Source organism: Pezoporus flaviventris, unplaced genomic scaffold, assembly GCF_033815535.1.
Source record: "Pezoporus flaviventris isolate CSIRO_AGI_PZ_B2104156 unplaced genomic scaffold, CSIRO_AGI_Pfla_v1 ptg000002l, whole genome shotgun sequence".
In the NCBI taxonomy this organism is placed as follows: domain Eukaryota; kingdom Metazoa; phylum Chordata; class Aves; order Psittaciformes; family Psittacidae; genus Pezoporus; species Pezoporus flaviventris.
The window spans coordinates 24919946-24939885 of NW_026892550.1; the positions used below are offsets into that span (position 1 = coordinate 24919946).

The window sequence follows — 19940 nt, forward strand, 5'->3', positions numbered from 1 at the left end:
CTGCCCTTGAATACAGCACAGCCTTTCCTCCACAAACCAGGCAGCTACCTTCTTTATCAAAACCTCTGTAAGTCTCTTAAGCTTCTCCCTGGCTATCTGTGATGATCCATTTAAACATCCTAATTAAACCTAATTTAAGTTGCCCAAAGCAGTGGGAAAAGCTCCATCTCTGACAGTGTTCAAGGACAGGCTGGACAGCACCTTGGGCAAAATGGTCTAGGGCAAGACATCCCTGCCCATGGCAAGAGGGTTGGAATTAGATGATCTTAAGGTCCTTTACAATCCTAACCATTCTATAATTCAATGACTATTCTTAACCTACTGTTTTATAATGTGTTTCTGTTTTATTTATCAAATTGGGAGGTAGGGGTGGGATGATCAGAGAGGGAGTTAGCTTTCTGGAAGAGATCCACTATACTCGTAATTTCCCTACAACATAAGGCAATTTTTTGCTAGGTTTTATTGTTCAAAGCTGTTAAAAGACATGTCTTGTCCACCTTGCTAAGGCACTCTGAAAAAAATTCATGAAGGGGAAGCATAAAAAATAGTGTATAATATCTCTGTAATGTGTACAATCCAAAAGGAAAGAACTGAGAATGTAGTTATGTTTTAAATCACTTCCTAAATACCCCCAAATTCTTTATCTTTTTGCTACACTAAAGCTAGCTCCACATAAGAAATTAGTCAGGTGTTGCCAACACCACACTCTAGAGGTTTAGGATATAACCTTGGGCTTATAGATCAGCCTTAACTTCCCTGCTGTAAAATACACTGTCATACGCTGTCATCATTATACCTGCAGGGTCCAAATCAGGTCATTTTTTTTTTTAAATGCCTGAATAACTAAGCAAGAAAGTAACAGTAAAGAAGTCACAATGCCAAAACTTAATAGCTCCCTCACTTCAGCAATTCTCCATATCCGAGATGCAGAAAAATCTAGATTCAGTTCCTTCATCTGCTTCAAAAAGATTCAAAGTTGTCTCACATCTTTGAAGAGAATGATTGACCTCTCAACTGCATCTCAATCTGGGATGGACTCTGCTTCTATTTAAGAAGCTCCATTTGTATGAAATTGGAGACAAAATGATTTGGAAAGAAAGATCAAGCTTCCTTCACCAACCATTTAAAGAGCTGATTCAGGCTATGGTTTTAGGAAGCAATCCACAGAACACCACATGTTCTGCACAACCAGCGTGCATGCCTTTGCGGTTACAACCAGACAGACCCAATTCCCAAATGCTGCTTCTGCCTCATTACTATGCATGCAATTTTCACTATATTTAAAATTATGAATTTGCAAACTAATACTTGTGTTTACTTTCACTTTTCACTTTGTTCAAAACAACAAATGCATTCACTTCTTAACACGACAAGAAATTCTTCTCTAGAAGAGCATACGTATGCTCAGGTAAGATCAAGACTTCAGTCAATAAACAGCTATTACTAAGAGTATCACTTCGTGATCAGGTCTTAAGAAGACAGATTCTCTCCTTTCTAGTACTTTTTTAAAAAGAACCCAAGGATGAGACCAATGAAAGAAGAGAAGTTCAGAGAGATTTATCTTTCTTTTCCTATGAGCTTGCTTAGATGAGATCCCCACCTGGCTTGCTAGTCTTTGTAGAGCCCATTCTGCAGAATGGGATCTACATGTTCCAGTTCTCCATATATAGTGAGATATGTCCTATGTCATAACATGGAGCCATCACCTGCCGTCTTCTGAGGCAGTATACTAAGCACACTGTGGTTTAGCATTTGCTAATACAACTAACATTTTGGATTGTCCAAGTTTACACAGCTGAGCAAAAGTGGCCTAGGAGGAAAGAACCTGTCCTGACTGAAAGTGCTCTCACAAGCAGCACTACAGGCACTGTAGATGCAACAGTGTGGGGATATTGAGGTTTTTTTTTTCTTATTCACAGCTGCTGGTTTTAGATTTAAACACAGTCAGGAGATGACTGCCTGTTCTTCTGCTTGAGGGATTACATCTAGTGGACACTCACCTCTACCGTTCTTATTTAATTATCCAAACCCTACATTCTTCCTTCTTGCATGGGGGTTCCCATTCTCTCTATTGGACTGTAAAAATGGTACATACCTCAGTTTATTCTAGAAAGAACTTAACAGGGTTCAGCTATTAAAGAAAATCCAAGAGGACACTTGAGGGAACAAATACTCAACCAAAGAAATCTCCGATTTTTACAGCAAGTATAAGATTACACAGTGCTCTGGTGATAAAAGGGTCTAGAAACTAGACAATTTTAAGAAGTTCTGAAAAAAGATTGTAAACTTGCTAATACACAAATCACACTCACACATTTCTCTTGTAAAAATTATGTAGGCGCTTGTAATTTACTTAATAGTCTTTTTGAATCTGTAAAAAGGTAACACTGTGAGACTTAATGGAAGCAGTTTTAACAATGAAAGCCTAAGTAAAAGTGAAGGGAACAGTGGAGGGGGGAAAAAACCCAACATAAAATTAAAAATACTTACAGCAGCCACAGGGATGAGAATTTCCACAAATAAACCAGCAAGTGCATGTTTTATATCTTTATCTTTTACCTCCAGGAAGTATTGAGCACATTCCTTAGTAAGGAAGCATTAGAAAAATACTTAGAAAAATGAAGACAAGTGTAACTATGCCATAAAAACTACTAGCAGTATCAGATTAATTGCCAGTATGAATTTACAACATGCAATGTGGTTAAGTCAGTCTTATATTCCTTGACAATATCAACTTTACAAAACTTTGGAAACTTTAAAACCTGCTTCCCCAGCAACTGAAAAGAAATTGAAAGAGCATTTGTAACAGCAGACAGCTATTCACTTCCTACTCAGAATAGAGTTCCCAGGATATAAAATACAGATATTTAGATAGAAAATAAATGCTTAACTCTACTGAAATTATTAGAAAATAGTATTTATATATTTATATATATATATATATATATATATATATATATATATATATATACACATACATACTTGTTTTCATTTTCAAGCTGACTTTGATGCCAAGAAAATTTTACAGGGAAATAAATAATCCATACATGTGTCTGCACACTCCACTACACCAAACTGACCGCTCTCAACAAAATCTGAAGCACCTATGTGTATTTTAGTTTTTTCAGGATTGAGATCAATGTCAATGACTGTTAAACAGCTCTAATAGAATTTATGACCAAGTTGCAGTAACTTCAGTTACTGTGGAACGGGCAAGTTACTCATTAGGACAATTTTAATCCACAATCAAGAGAAGCAAACAAATAAGATTTTAAAGTCTCTCTGAAAATTAACTGAAGTGTTTTTTAAAGGAAAGTGTTTCTTTGCATCTTAGCTGTTAAAAAAAATATAACTAGTAACTTCAACTCACTGCTTTCATAAAGAAATAAAATTATTTGATTGCTACCCATTTTTATTTAGTTTTGAATGAATTCATATATTACAGATTTGCCACATTACTGAGACAACAGAGAACAGGTTTCCATTACGCTAGATACTCACAAACTGAAGAGAAACAAATGATTCACACCTCTGAGAGCTCACAAACTAAACCGAAAAGGATGAAGGATGACACACAAGTAGAGAGAGCAACTGATCACAGCAAACATCATTCTAGCTTCATGACAAACATTGAAAATGATGCTCATTTCAGCTTTCTGTAATACTCATTTACCTGCATGAACTGAAATGATGCTTCAAAATCCTCCACAGGATACATCTTTACTCGGAAAAACTTCATTCCCATTATCAAACTGATGATACTTTGTACTACATGAGGACTCTGTTCTTTTTGTCGCAGTTCCTTTAATTCAGTGACAAACTTCTTCCTAACAGCTTGGAATCTGAACAAGGGATACAGACAGCAATTATTTGCATTCTTAGTTATTTTTATATGGTAACTATAATTTTGAGCAGATTTCTTTATTCTGTTAATGGTAACATCATCTACAGAAAAACAAGCAAGATGAAACCTGACACTTAAAACCTAGCCATTTAAGAATGCCTCCGATGAACAGCAAATTAGAATAAACTCATTAACTTTACAACTATTGACTGATTCCCTGCACCTACAAGTTGACAGCAAAGCAATTCAGTGCTGTATAAGGATGCTTTCTTGATTTGTTCAAATTTATTGTGCTGGAACATGAAACAGAAATGCCAGACTACACCTGACTACACTTCACACTTAAGGGGTTAGTTACTTAGTTTATTAAGAGGTCCTTAATAAACGCTACTTTATTCAACAGTCTTTAAGCCTGGAGTGATTTTTCGCCAAGTGCAAGAGGAATTGGAGACTGAACTTACTTTGACTGAGCAAGAACCCCTGTCACTTCTGCATACAGGTCTGCAATAATATGCACATTCCCAGTGTTGGTTCCTGAATACCTACAGGTATTTAAAAGAATAAAAAAGTATTAATATAACTTTGTTCTTCTAATCCCTAAGTGTGTTCTCAATTGCAAAAAGGTTGTTCCCTAGCAAGGCAGATTATTACCATGAAAACAATAAAAGTTAAGCGTAAAATGCATGGGTGACATTTAAAGTCATGTAGTTTCATTAAGTCAACATAAGAGACATATTCTGTATAGTAAGTTTACTATTGTTACCAGACTCTGACTTTTTTTACTCTGGCTGGCAATGCAAACCATTCTGTATATTCTAAGCAAAATAAACTCAGCAATATATTAAACACGATATTGGCATCACAGAAACATGGCAGGAAGGATCCTGTGACTGAAGTCTTGGAATGGAAGGTCATAGGCTCTTTAGGAAAAAAAGGTCGGGCAGACAGGGAGGGCATGTAGTTATTTATGTCAATGATCAGCTGGAGAGCATGTAACTCTGCCTGGGGATGGGTGATGGGCCAACTGAGAGCTTGTGGGTTAAGGTCAAAGGGAGAACTGTGATGTGGGACATTACTGTGGGGGTCTGCTACACGCCACCCAATCAGGAGGACTGAAAAAAGGTAGATTTAGGTTAGGCATCAGAAGTTCTTTACTGTGAGAGTGGTGAGACACTGGAATGGGTTGCCCAAAGAACTGGTAAATGCTCTATATCCCAGTGTTCAAGGCCAGGCTGGAAAGAGTCTTTGGTGACATGTCCCTGCCCATGGCACGGGGGTTGGAACTAGAGGATCTTAAGGTCTTTTCCAACCCAAACCATTCTATGATTCTAGGAAACACAGATGTGTTCTTTGAAGATACATTCTCAGTTTAAAGGTATCAATCAGCGTTTGTTTACAGTTTTATCATCAATATGTTACATGTAAGGCAAAGAAGAACAATCACAACATTCAAGCACAGGCTTGTAATACATAAAATATTTTGAAGTACAAAAGTGAAACTTACCCTTCCTTATGTTTAAAGTGCTTGAAAGCCAAGTTTAGAACTTCATGTACTAAAGGATCTGGCACTGGATGAACAGGTATCTGAAATGCAGACACATTTATATGTATGTAAGTATGCATGTATATATACATACGTAAGTATGTATGAACTAATAAACAGTACTCTGCAACAGCATGTAAAAATCTCTCCCACCAGTGCCAAAGGACAAATCCTATGTTGGCATATGGTATCAAGTTAATTCTGCAATTTCTGAACATTTACACAACCTGCACTGAAATTCTCTTAAATTATTCTGCATACTGGCTTTTAGGGATTAAATTAGTAATAAACAACAGTAATGTAAACACTATGCATTTGACATCTAAATTTATTAGACCAGGTTAACTATGCATCTTTCCACACTTTCTGCCTTGGGAAGTGTTACTATTACAGATTTAACCTCAAAACACAATTCATCTCAATATAAAGGAAGACAAAACCAAAAAATAAGAATGCAGAAGAGATAATAATCTCCATTTTAGACTTTCTGCAGATGAAAGCAGCCAGAACATGTAAAAGCCTTCCTAGCAAGAAGTAATAATTTGATGAGAAACCAAAATGAAACATTGATTAGAAGGCTCTTTTTCACCACAGCTGACATCACCACTTTTCTCAGGCTTAAAAGAAAACATTTACTTAAAAATTAAATGTATACTTTTAAAAAAGCACTATAAATAATTATGAAGTCATGATATCTTTAAATTTTCAGTGCAATTTATGTAGGGACTAGCAAACATTACTGCTTGAAGAATGATTTTCACTAAAATATATTAGAAAAAAAGGTTACTGTCTTGTCTGCAGAAAATGAAGCAGTTACTGCTTGAGAATTTCATACTCTTCTGCATCAAGTAAGCTATTTGTCCAAGAAATTCCAGTTACTGTAACTAGCTATTTACATGCATATTCATACAATGAGTAATATGCAGTTATTTAAGCAAAATATTTTTGTTCCTACATAGGTTGTATGTGTCACACTCTCTCTGGTTGCTCTGTGCATTTTACAGAAAGGGCTGGATCATACCCCTTGCACCCACTAAAGACAGTTTCTAACAATTAAATAATGATATGGCTCCCAGGGAGATGAATGTAACTTGAATGCAAATATGCTTACTGATAAAAAGCCATCCTTTCTGTGCTTTGATTGCCTCACTGCAGACTCACATTAAAGGCAGAACCCCCCCTTTAGATAACTATTAATACTAAATTGATTGAAGGATTCTCTTACTTGATACATCTCTATTTAGTGGTCCATTCTGGGCCTTTAGCAGAGGAAAATATCCTTATCAGAAAAATACCTATCTTGTCTGGAGTACAGGCACAAGAGGCTTACCAGCATTAGGGGAGTCACCAGAGACTCTTCAAAACCAAAACTTTGGCAGCTCTCCTGACATATGAATCACTGGCAACACATACTCTACTCAGCAGAAAAACTAGTACCAGTTCAAAATACAGAAGCTATCCATACAATCCTCCAATACCAAACAATCTATTCCATTTTCTTTTTTCTTTTGCACTGGTAGAAATTTTAGGCAGGGAGAGAGCATGAGCTAAAGATTTTCTGTAAAACACTAACATATAAGCATTTGATGGTTTTAATACTATTCTCTGCATCTCTGTTTATGTAGTATAGGAATACCACTTTGAGAGAAGGACAGGCAGCTTTTCTTTTTTCCCTATGTCACAAACATCTCATACACAACCACGTAAACATAAATCTCCCAAAAATTATTTATTTGCAAACTAAACCACAGTCTTTGATTTACTTAATACAGAAAGCCATTTGATTTTCCTGGGTCTATACATAAAAGACAAACTACTGAAGCATTGAAAACATGAAATTTGCTTGTCTGCTTCATGTTTCAAGCAGTTTCTCAGAGTACTTTCTCTCCTCTCAAAAAAATATAAGGAAAAAATGCTGCTATTTGAAGCCAAACTCTATCTTCTTGTCCATACACCAATGCAAATTTTGTATGAACGGACATGTAGCATGACATCTAGCACTACAAGGTAAGTTGGTAGTGCCATTTTAATCTTGTCATTCAATGATTTCACATTGTATTTCAAAAATGTTTAAGCAGACGAAAGGTACTGAATGTAAGTAAAATGTTATTTTTTACAGTTTTGCTTTTTGCAGTACATCAGCAGAGTTGACTTAGTGGATTCAAGACATGAACAGAGTTAATGCAGGAATAAGAAAAGGCAGGAGAGGTCAAACACTTTATGTAATTGAGAGTGTAATTACAGCTTTGCATATGCTCATCATACATATGCTCCAGTTTTTAATACAAGAATTTAAAGGATATCATCAAAACTGACATTAAAAGCAAAAGATTAAAAGATGTTTGCCAAAGCAAAGGAGCTTACCTGTTTGAGAACCTCTATTAAAACTAAACAAAAAATGAAATCTACAGCTAAGTCTCTCCTTTCAAGTAGATAATCTCTTTCACGTTGTTGGTCATCCCTGAAGTAAGAAATCAAGAACACACATATCATACACAAGACTGAATGCAAATATTTCAGATATATATTACATATACATAATAATACATAATTATAATACATATGTTGCATGTAATCATTGCTGCACATATACAAAAGGAAAGTCTTTGGGGCCTGGTGTAGCACTGACATCTTGCCCCTTCTTGATAGGACCTGCTAACAACCAAAACAATTCAAAAAGGGAAAGATTAGCTTGAAATTACTAGCATCTAACCTCCTTCTGTACATCAACCCTAAAATAATTAAGTCACTTCACACATCATGTACACAAGCTAGAAACACTACCTCAAAGAAGCCCATATTCTTTCCACACACATTTAGGTAACAACAGATCCAAATATAAATACTTGTCAAAAAGTACCAAGCAGACATGTTCTTACAAGAAAACACACAAAAATCAGACAGGCTTTTCACGGAAAACCCTTACCCCTTCGATTTTGTGCTAGACCGAGGCCTATATTCATAAGATTCATCTTCTGTTCCATTTTGACGCCTGTACCAGTCAAACAAGGTGCGTAATAAGGAAGGGAGACAGTGCTCTGCTACTGAGCTCATAGAGCTTATCAACTGAAAAAAAAAGAAGAAAAATACTTCAGCATGATAAAGCAATCTAAAAATTCTAGAATTATAATTGTTTCAAATTGGGTTTTGGTGCTAAAACTAATGTATCATATAATGTTACAAAGTGGCAACTTTATATATAATTTCAACCTAGGGCAATTACTGTAAATACAACACACCAAGTCAATTATTATATTAAATTTAAGCAAAGTGTTCCGAAGCTCCCAGGGATCACAGAATGCTAAATGTATACAGATAACCCATATAAAACCATTGAAGGGAAAAAAACAGCAGAGATTTTAGGATGCCCATGAATCTTGTCATGATTCTATCACTACATGTTTTTGTTTCTGAAGTTACATGTACAATTCTATGATTCTAAAGGAACATGTACAAATTGAGATGTTCAAGAGAATTTTCTGATGTGCAGAGGTCTGACAAACTTCCTTGGGAAAAAACTATAGTGAAAACTTGTAAAAAAAGGAAAGGAGAAGATGAAAGAAAAACTATGAGAAAATTTGAGACTTGTGGGCTATTAAAACTATTATTCTTCAGTAAAAGGAAGCACTGGAAAAAAGAACTCAAAAGACTCATTCATATAGATAAAGCTTTGAAAAATCTTCACTGAGATTTCATGTGCTACTTGCATCAGCTTGGGGCACTCAGACATCTCTGTTGACCTCACTCCCGGACATCGTAAGTTAAAAGTATTAATACTATTTGGGAGAAAAAAAATTATTCAGAAAGCAGGAAGAACGTACTCTCCTCATAAATTACTAAACTAAAGGTGTTAGATTCAGCATAAAATCATCAAGGTAATCCTTAGATTAAAAGCTGAAGCTGAACTTGATGAAGAAAGGATCTATCACCAACCACAGCAATCCAAAATGTGTTTTGCCTTCAGGATTTACTGTCAATTCCCATACTCCAAATAACCTTAACACTGTGGAAATACACTAATTTCACTCTCTCTAAAAATAACAAGTTTTTTATCTATAAATATAATGACATTTCCAATATACTGCACAGCTCTATGTCCACACAAAAGGACACAAACAGATGAAGCAAGCACTGAAGTTACCCACTGCTCTCAATGTAAAATGACCCTACAAAGCATTTCTACTCCCCTGCTCTCCTTCTGGACTGATGTGTTTATTAGCAGAAGAAAAATTAGAAAACTGCATTTTAAGCTTTATTAGATTTTTCCTTAGTTTTTCCTGCAAGCTTACACAGTGTATTAATACCACTACCATTCATAACCATTCCAGCAGTTAGGCAGTTTAAATCATCTTCCACAGAAACAAGCTGTAGCACATGAATTAAAAACGTTGTCACTAGTGAAGTGCTAAAACCAGAAACTACTAATGTTATAAAGCATTTTCCTCTTCAAATGAAAAATCAGGTTTAGATTATAATTATTTATTTCCTGCCATGTTTTGCATCCTTAATGCTCTAATGAGAAGACACTGGAATTATCAGAAAGATGAAATCTTTGCTCATATTACATAGCTGGTAAGCAGAACATGAGCTATATGCTTATTCTTTTTATTTAAAATAATTGACATGCCTCTTGGATACTAAATTCAAGATTGTCTTATATAAAAATTATAAGAAACCCCTTTTATTTTAGCATTACATTATGTCTATGTTGAAAGCAGCAACCCAGACAAAGGGATTCTGTAATGCCCAAGAGGACAGGACTGCACTAGTCATCATGACGAATACTTATATTCTTTGGAATGAAACAGCAAAGCATGCTCCAGTCTTAAAGGCCATAACACATTGCTAATTGCTGCACTCAACATACGCAACAGTACACTAAGAAACAAGGAGAGAGATAGATGAAAAATTATAGTAAGATGCTAGAGCCCAAATTCCAGCTATGGCCAAAATCCTGATCTTGAAAACCTGGCTCAAGTTGTGCCTAATCATGAATAAGCCTGAACCTCAGAGATACATCTGCTTTCAGTCACTGAGATGGCTAAGATATGCTTCTGCATGATCATAAAGTTTTGGTGTCTTAGGGCAAGCGTAGGAAATTGCCAAGTACGATTCCTACAAGAAGTAACAGAAGAAAAATACAAGCTATTTCAGTTTCAAGCTGTACAAGCAAAATTATTTTAAGAAATGCAATATATGCTCTACGAAAAAATTCCTGTCCAGTAGCTTCTTGGTGCACTAGGAATGACGAAGGGAAATTACTGATACTAAAATGCTAAATCTTTAATAGTTTAGAGCTGCATCAACACAAAATTTCCTTCTCATCTTCCAAAGTTCCATCTCCTTTAGCTAAATTTACGTTTGTGTTCCAATTAAAACCTCAGTGACAAAGAACTGTCCTATTTGAAAATTAAAAACTATTCATTTTGCACACTCAGACTAATAGCAGCACTCTTGGTCTGGTTATGCTTCCAACAGAAACAACCTGTAATCCCATTAAACAGCTATTTTATTTTTTCATTATAGGGACAGGCAACACTACACACCTTTCTCTTCCATCCCTCTTTTCATCAGTTACTTAGCTAAGAGAACGAGTATTAACTATATACCTTCCTTCTCTTAGAGTACCGCTTGTCTTTTTATTCACGAGGTACACTTACTAACTCAGTCACCATATTGGTAAAGCTAAAGCCACTTTTTAAGACTCAAATTCCTAATTTCATAAAGATCTCTAGGTGAATAAGGTTGGCAGGACAACACCTCTAGCTTCTCTGCTGGATGCTGTGATTGTACACTCTGGACCCTCCTCTCCCCCACACTTTGCCAATCTCCTTCTACTCTGCAATCTTCTGCACTGTTGAAGAATTGATCTTAATGTGGGTTTCATACACTCAGCAATGAAGAGAGAACAGCAGTCTTAATTCCTTTTGGCAAACCTTCAAAATTCCATATCAAAATGCACAATCCCTGTCACCACAAGGGAGCCATTCTGCTCTGACTCTCTAAAGTAGTTAATCAGCATCATTACATTCAGATCTCAAAGAACCCAAAGTACATTACAATTAAAAATAGAACAAAATAAGAACATACACACACATATATAGCCACAAAATCAAAACAAATTATTTTTTAAGTATTACATTTTTAGAAAAACAAGTTTATTTTTATATTAATATATTTCAAAAGTTACACGCTTTTTTTTCTTCACATTTTTAGAACCTATTTCTGGCTTACTACATGATTGCTAGTGATTTACAGAAAACAACCTTAAATGAGGAAAAATGGGGCAGTAGGAATGGAGGCAGGATTAGAAAAATTATTAACACTGTAGATTTACATATTTCTTTAGATCATTCCTATTATGCATTTTATTTAGCTTTTGGTCAGCTTTAAAACAAAATACTGTAGCTACCAAAGAATTTATGTCTTATTCCCCCATTTTCCTTGCTTATGAGTAAACTTTAACTTAGGAGATAATAGCCTTACAGAAGGTTAGGTTAGAAAACATTAAAAGGTTATGTGAGATCTCTCGTAGTGTCTTTTTTGCCACTTTTCTTTGAAAAGAAAATTACGCATCAAATACTATGTGCTATTATTTGTTTCTCTTTTGTGAGGAGGGAGATTAGGTACACAGATGGCTATTAACTGAAAAGTAGGGGCAGATCCACAGATTTCACTGCAATGTCTAATACCTATATCTGAGGAGTAATGGAGAGCATGTAACAAAAATACAGTTACAGAAGATATGGATAGAACACTAAACTTCATACAATAAGATGCTGTTAAGAACAGAAACAGACAATTAATGAGGGTTTATCTGAATGCTGTCTCTCCATCGCGAGGAAGCAGTTACAAGACAAAAACATGCCTATGCCAAGAAAGGATGAGAAATACAGACAATGAACATTAATATATTGAGCTATTATTCCAGGTTCAGTTCATTTATTGTTAAGTGAAACAGAATTGCCTCACAGTGGAACTAGACACTCGGAAAAGGACAAAGCAGCATTTTGACACTACCTTATGCCTTCTGCCATAAAATCAAAAGCCCTCAGTAAAAGCCATGTTACTGAAATTAACACTATTTGCTTACAAAAGCAGAACCCCAAACACTGAAACAATAAGTGATATAGGCTGCGTTTACACAAAGCCTGTTACCAGGAACAGAAATAAACTGAGTCTTTTTGGCACCTACCACATTTCAACATCTTTCCTCCAGCAGCTTTCACTGCCACCTTCAAATAATTGATCTTTTCTAGCAGTTCTTATTATCATACTCTACAATGGAAAATAAAGGCCTTCTGACGTAGATTCAGACGTGAATGTTCCAAGTTAATAAAACAGTGGAATCACTATTCTGCAAAAACAGAGGCCACCTTAATCCAATAAAAATTGCCTTCAACTGTACTACCTGATCAAACTGAAGATCTTCACCTCTTTGAAGAGATCTGGACAACAGCTTTTCCTGTAAAAAAAAACATAAAGAGAAACATGAATTTCACAATGCAACTGACTATTATTAAAGATCCCTTTTTTTCTCTCAGTTGTATTACAGAACAAAAAAACCTGCAATATGAACAGCTGCATTATTTTTCAGGTAAAATCATTTCTGAAGATGAGAAGCGTACTCGCATAATCTAAGAATACAGATCTAAGATTGTTTTGGTAGCAATAATGTTAAAGACTGACAAAAAAAGTCAAACACCTCTCCAAACAGCAGGGCCTACAGCAGTGTGCTCAACAGAGATAGCTGGCGGTGGCTGCCAAATGTAACTTAGAAGGAAAGCCATTCTCATCTGAATTAACAAGCATATTCATGTTCATATAAGGCAGTTACTCTAAGCTACAAAAAATTACTTTTAAAATGCCTTCGCAGAGGCAGAGACAATTGTTCCAATCTGCACTCTCCCTGAACTGCAATGAAAAATAGCTAGAAAGCCTAGCTGAGGAAAAGGAGAATGTCAGTAACTTGCTTTACATCTGAAATAACTTTGTCAGGTGCAAAAAAATGCAGTATTACCAGAATTTAATTATTACAGTATTTCATTGCTACCAGTACCATAAGACATACTGCTCCATTAAAAGCAAAATTAACCAACAAAATAATTTAGTGAGAATTAAAGCATTAAGAAAACAAAATACTCATGTACTGTAATAGTAATTCTTATTAGTCACTGTAGAGAGTACCAAATCATACAGTTACACAAAACACAACATACTGGCTCTGAGGATTAATGATTTACATCAAGCCAAGTGCCACAGTAACAGCTTTAAGGGCACACTACAAAGCAGTTAGATATATAAAGATGTGATGTGCATTTCTTGCTATTTCAAGAAATTTTAAGTCACTTTTCACCTTATTATAAATGCAGGGAAAATGGTACCTTTGATGAGGAAAGTAGGAAAAGTACTAAAGATACCGAGTTACTAGGTCACATGAGACTGCGGAAAGCAAACGAAGAGTGTTTATGAAGCAAGTCGGCTAATAAACTGGAAGAGCTGTTAATCTGCCTGGTCTGAGCTGTAAAAGGAGGTGTCAGCAGTACTGATAGCCAGGGGTTTTTGACACAAAATAACTGATTAGTAATTTAGTAAGAGACAACATCCAGGCTGTCAGGCTGCTGACAAAAAAATTTTAAGTTGATATTGCTTGGCATTTAACACTTGCAAGACTGCAACAGACAGGCTGTATGGTAAACAGATACAAATCAGGATTGCATGTCCAAAGTCTAAGATTCAAACAATTATCACTCAACCTAATTGTAATCTGGAAAATACAAGGCAATTTCTGGCATTTTCTTCCATGAGTGCAGCTGTATTTGGTGTTCAAAAGGACACAATCTTTAGCAACTACTACAGCCTCCGAAAACTTGAATTCAACGTTGCGCAGGCAAAAAGCATTTCCCTACCCTAAAAGTATAACTTGACATAATATAGCCACCAATTCAGAAGTCATTTTCTATAAGCCAAAGAAACCTACTTAATAGTCCAAGAAAAGTCATTCATGTTCAGTGCCAGTATGCTTAAGTAAAAATATTGTAAAAAATAAAGCGGTTTCAGGAAATGCATTTAATACTCTGAAATAATTCTATTTGTTCATCAATTGATGCATTACCCACTGTTCTTTCATGGTGTATTTAACAGCAAGGGGGAAAAGGTTTCAGATAGTGGCAAATAAACCCTTTTTTTAAACTTACAAATTCATATAATTTTACATGTAAAGTCTGTTCAAAATACTGTTATGTGACTTCACGTTTTGCAGCATATACTAAAAGCTCCAGAGATGATTTGCCAATCAGAATTCCCTTTTAACTAGAACTCCTCCCTCCCCCCTTTTTATAAGCAAATGTCTACTCTAGGTAAATTCAGGTTATCTGTGCTATGTTTTTAGATAAATGGCACAAATTATTGTAATCTTATCCATAAAGCAGAAACACAAGAAATGTTCCACTCTATCTAAACATCATATATTGCTAAATAAGCTGCAAGAAAGTAACCATAAAACTATTCCCCAAGAAGACAGAGAAGTGACTTTCTTGTAAGAAGATGGTAGAAGTCAGGTTCCTTAAGTGTCCTTACGATACAACGCTCTGACACACCACATGTCCACTGTGGTACTACAAAGCTACTATACAGGTGAACAAACACTGGGTTTATTATATCAATTGCATGCGTCTAAAATAGCTAAAGAATACTAAACCAAAGAGAAGTGAAATGATCTGTAAGTCTTTAGACAAAGAAGCTGAAGTCCATGTCAACAGATAGCAAAATGTTAAGATGGCTCTGAAAGCTTAACTTTTTCCCAGCTTCTGTACTGAGACACTTCTGTTCATCAAATGTTGATATAAGATTTTTAGTATCAGAATTAATGAAAACCTTACAAGTTCACAATCCTCTCTTCATAATTTTTCCTGAGCATTAAAGATCTTTACTGCTAAAAGGTAAATATCACCCTAGTTAATGTAACCCTGACCAAACAAACGTGACATAACCAAATAATACTCTAACCCTTCACAGGTTAATCAAGGTCTCTGAATTACTTCTATGGTTTTAAAATTAATTCTCGTTCCATGTCTGCTCCTAACTCTTCTTTGTCACGGCACTGGTTATCTTACATGACTTATAAAAATCTATCAAACAGCATAAAGGAAAGGTCTGGAAACTTTCACTGAATTAATTATGTAAGGTTTATTTTCCTGGCTTCCTGAAGTTCAAAAAGAGATGGAAATAACAGGTCTGCATTTATCTGTTACAAATGAAATTAAAAAAAAAGAAATAAAAAAGGAAAAAAAGAAGAAAAAGAAAAAAAAAAAACTACTGAATTAACCAAAGAGGAGTTTGCATCCATTGTGTAAAGCAGAAATGTCAACATATGGCAGGCAGCAGATCAGGATGCAGCCGACGTGTGTGTGCTGTGCAAACAACTGCACCCATGGAAAAAGGTACCACCCGTTGGCCCCCCTCCAGCATTCACCGGCTCGCCCTCTGGCGGCTGGCACCCCTCAGCAGGGGGCTCAGGTGAGCCTGCCTCCTTCTGTCCTCCAAGCTGCTGTAGGAAACCAGACTTGCAAAGAGCATACAGTGCTAGTCTGAACACTGTTCAGTATCTCCACGATGGAATAAAATTGCTGGCATTGGCAACAGGCTTAAACAGTCTTGCTACTTTTGACTTAACTCAAACAATTTAGTATGTTAGCAGCTTACCTAGTTAACAGCTTGGTAACTTGGTGGCACCATGTTGAACTCCCTGCTCAAATTCTAACCCATTTTTACATGCAGCCTTACAAAATACAGGGTAACTGAGTTTGTCACTAATCTTTTTCACTGGTATAGTTTGTTTCACACATGGGGAAGGCTGGTATCATGCCTCAAGTCAACCTGCTCAGCTGATGAAGAGTCTTTTAAGCTACAGTAAATTGTGTCTGAGCCCATTATAAACTGTATACTATTACCACAAGAAATTTAGAAACATTAATTTAACAAACAAAACAAAACAAAAAACAATCAACCAACCAAGGTGGCTTCATTTTTTTTAATTTAATTTGCTCACTAAACAGATGATCTTCCTTCCTGGGGCTATGCTCACTATTCGAATCATTTAAGCATTTGTTGATAAGCTCTTTCTGTAACTTTGGAAACTCTGTGGTATTAAAATTTTACAAGCACAGAATTCATAATTAAAAACCAGTGAAAGGAAACTCCTTTCTTACTCACTGAGTATCAAGCAAATTCACAGCCAGAGAAATCATGTAGTCCCTTGTTTAAAACCAAAGGTCAGTTACTTCTAATGAAACCCATACATCTAGTCGAAACAGTGCTGTTCCACCACCCCCAGGTGCTGTCTTGATCTAAAGTTACGATTTTATTCTTTTATTATTATTTTTAATTAAATTTTGCTCCCCTACTGGCATCTTCATCTTCAAGTTCTAAAAAGCGTCTAGCTCCCACTTTTAATTGGTCTGGCTCCAAACTCTCCAATAGCTTCATCCAACAGCCTAGCTTCATCTAACACAGATTTATGTAACACTATATATATTCTCCACATTATTATTTGTAGCCAAGTCATCCCATAAAATCAAATCACACTAAAATGATAAAGGGCTTTCCTCTCTTCCATTAAAGCCTTTTCTTTGATCTTAGTCAGTGCCTTTCCTGTACCCAGTCAGCCTTTTATCTTTCTTTTTAAATGTCATGCACTAGAACTGACTATTCAGTATTTACAGCAAATACTACATTCAAAAGTAAAACCACTTCAGTATTGCAGTAATTCCTTTCATTGAGACACCTAAGGATTCCCTTCTACCTCTGTGTTACACAGGCTCAGGTTGTTTCACTTTTCCACGGCTTTTGGCACCTCTTTCAAATTGCTGGTTTTCTATATACTCCTTCCTTCCTACCAATATAAATTAAGGAATGCTGGCTGTATGTGTAAATTTACATTTGACTGCATTAAAAAACATTTTGTTTAAAGGAATTCCACTTAGCAAATGAACACAGACAGAACTGTTAACGACCTTCACAAATGCCTACTCCAGAAATAATTAGAATTTCTTATTTTATCCCAAAGAATTTTATACATCCTGTATACACACAAGATACCAATTTCATAATCTTATTAGTAAAATATCCTGACTAAGGCAGGCTTCATGCATAAAGCCTCAACAGACAACACAGCTGGGAATCACTCTTCACTGAAAGTGCATTATTTCATTAGTTTCACGGGTTTCCCAATTTTTAATCTGGTGAGATGTTGAGATTTTGTATGATTAACAGATGGAAAAAAAACTTGTATAACTAACAGTCACCAGCATGGAGGGGAGACACAGCCTGGGATTGTTGTCAGAGGATTTATTTGGTCTAGGAACAAATGTTTCAGCACAAGTGACCTCCAGGGCTATTGTATTTACCTTCTATCAGTATTCCAGCTAGGAGATTTCACTCCAAACTAGCTGTGTCTGCAGGAAAAGCCCTCTTCAATTCATCCAAATTATTTCTATGTCGTTCTGGCCAAGCACTACCCTCCCTGTATGTTTAGCAGAGGAATGGAAAAGTGGCCAAGGGAGTGGCATTTACAGCAGTAGGCACACAGAGCACCCTACATGGCACACTCTTCATTTCCACCCACAGCATCATCACCCCTGCAGCTCTCATTTCTTAGCCATGCACCCTTCACTATTTGCATGCCCCTTCTCCTACAAAGTTTCTGTGCTTTCTCAGCAAACCCTCCTGAGTACTGACTCTTTTGGACGTCTATAAGGAAACCGACAAGTTATGTTTAAGTTGTGGGCTTGCCTGGTACACACACACACATATATATGATGTTTACCTACGTAGGTGTGTACGAAGTGTTTCACTTTCCTCAGCCTTTAATCTACTAATCTACAGTTTCAGTTGAAGATGATTCCATCATTGACACGACAAAACATGCTTAGCCCCATTTTTGTGCTCTTTTGGACTGCTTAATAATTTTTTTTCCTAAAGTTTCAAAACTGGATTTCACCAGCAGGACTTTGCACATTTTGCCCAATGTGCAATATATGCTGGCTAAAATGTTCTTCCAGGTCTTACTGTCATTACTTTGGAAAGCAAACCAAATGCATCTTTTCGCAAACGTATATTGTCAAAGTATTAATTCAAAGAAGCATCAACAGGAAACACATTTTACAGTGTTAATAAAGGAATGTTTTTTGCTGCTGTTGTTTCCTTTTATAACTACAGAACTTACAAATACTACGATGTCTTGTTTCCAGTAACCACTACATAACAGTTTTAATAGAAGCAAATAAAGCATAATCCAGGTAGCAACCCTATTTGCAGAAGCCTATTTATTCTTTAAGTAATCCCTTTGAAAAGTCAACAATATCTTTCCAGTAACCACACATGATAAATCAGCCTGCTTTAGGAAAAAAAGCAGGATCATTTCAAGGGATACTATGAAAAAAAGGACTCACCAAAGGTTCAGCCATTACAAGTTCAATTTTCTTTTCAGCTTGAACAGCAAATTCAGCAAAGAGGTTTTTGATGACATACTCGCCAGGTTTGACATCTGGATCAATAGTAATGTTAGACATGATGATGCCTCTCTTTTCCCAGGTGGAAACAACACTTGGAGAAACTCTGCGTTTATTTACTCTGCTGGGTGGCGTGGAGGCTATAAGGAAAAAAATAAAATAAAAAGCTATAAGCAGAGTTTCTAAACACAGTGTCTGTCACTTCTTACTTTCCCATCCACCACACAAACATATTCACACAGTAAATGCTGTAAACCAGAAGGAGGAATTAAGTAGCTTTAACATCCAACTACATTTTCTTCTTTAATTAGGTGGGAAATTCTACTGTAAGTTGGAGAAGGGTTATAATGTAACTCATTTTTGTTACTGACAACATGTAAAACTGTCTTACACTGTGTGAACTGCCTTATTCTGAATACAACTGTATGATAACCAAAATTACAGCGTTTAATACACGGTATCTTCAGTTCAAGTGTAAGTAAAAATTACAAGGTTCAATGTAAAGGATTATCTCCCTAGACTGTGAGATGCATTTGCCTGATTCAATTTTTATGAAGCATTTGTGAAGTTCAAGTTTCTACCTGGTGAACAACTACTGAGAAAATATTTCGTTGGCATCTCCTGGCATTTTTTGTCAGTAAGGTTATTTTCATAATAAGAAGGCAAAGCCTTTCTAGACATGTCATGCTAGCTATTTTTTTCTCCACTGTCTAGTCACAAATCTTACCAGAAATATTACTGATCAATATAAGTAACACTGGATATATTAGACTCCTCTAAGGATTAGTGCTTTCACCTTTATATTGAAATTGTTATATACTAAGTTTACATATATTTATCCACCTCTAATTTTACTTTCCTCCCTATGAACTCAAAAGCATTTCTTTATTATCACAGTTACCACTCACCCAATGTGAATTGCAGTACCCAAAAATCTGGTATCAGATCTCACTCATACATGAGTTTAACACACACATAACTACCAAGAGTAAATAATTACAATTCTTGTCTTGTGCACTATACATCAAAATATCTATTGACA

General features: G+C 35.9%; 1 protein-coding gene across 13 annotated transcripts in view; it reads right to left on the reverse strand.

The window, feature by feature from the left end:
- FRYL (FRY like transcription coactivator) overlaps window positions 1-19940 on the reverse strand; it is a 136012-nt gene that overhangs the window by 76392 nt on the left and 39680 nt on the right. For all 13 annotated transcript variants that reach the window (XM_061472281.1, XM_061472328.1, XM_061472307.1 and 10 more), the window contains 8 exons: window positions 18839-19038; window positions 12799-12852; window positions 8314-8453; window positions 7752-7848; window positions 5349-5428; window positions 4306-4386; window positions 3674-3842; window positions 2491-2583 (listed from right to left, as the gene is read on the reverse strand). In XM_061472281.1, coding sequence (XP_061328265.1) covers window positions 2491-2583; window positions 3674-3842; window positions 4306-4386; window positions 5349-5428; window positions 7752-7848; window positions 8314-8453; window positions 12799-12852; window positions 18839-19038 — 914 coding nt within the window. The remainder of the gene's footprint in view (window positions 1-2490; window positions 2584-3673; window positions 3843-4305; window positions 4387-5348; window positions 5429-7751; window positions 7849-8313; window positions 8454-12798; window positions 12853-18838; window positions 19039-19940) is intronic.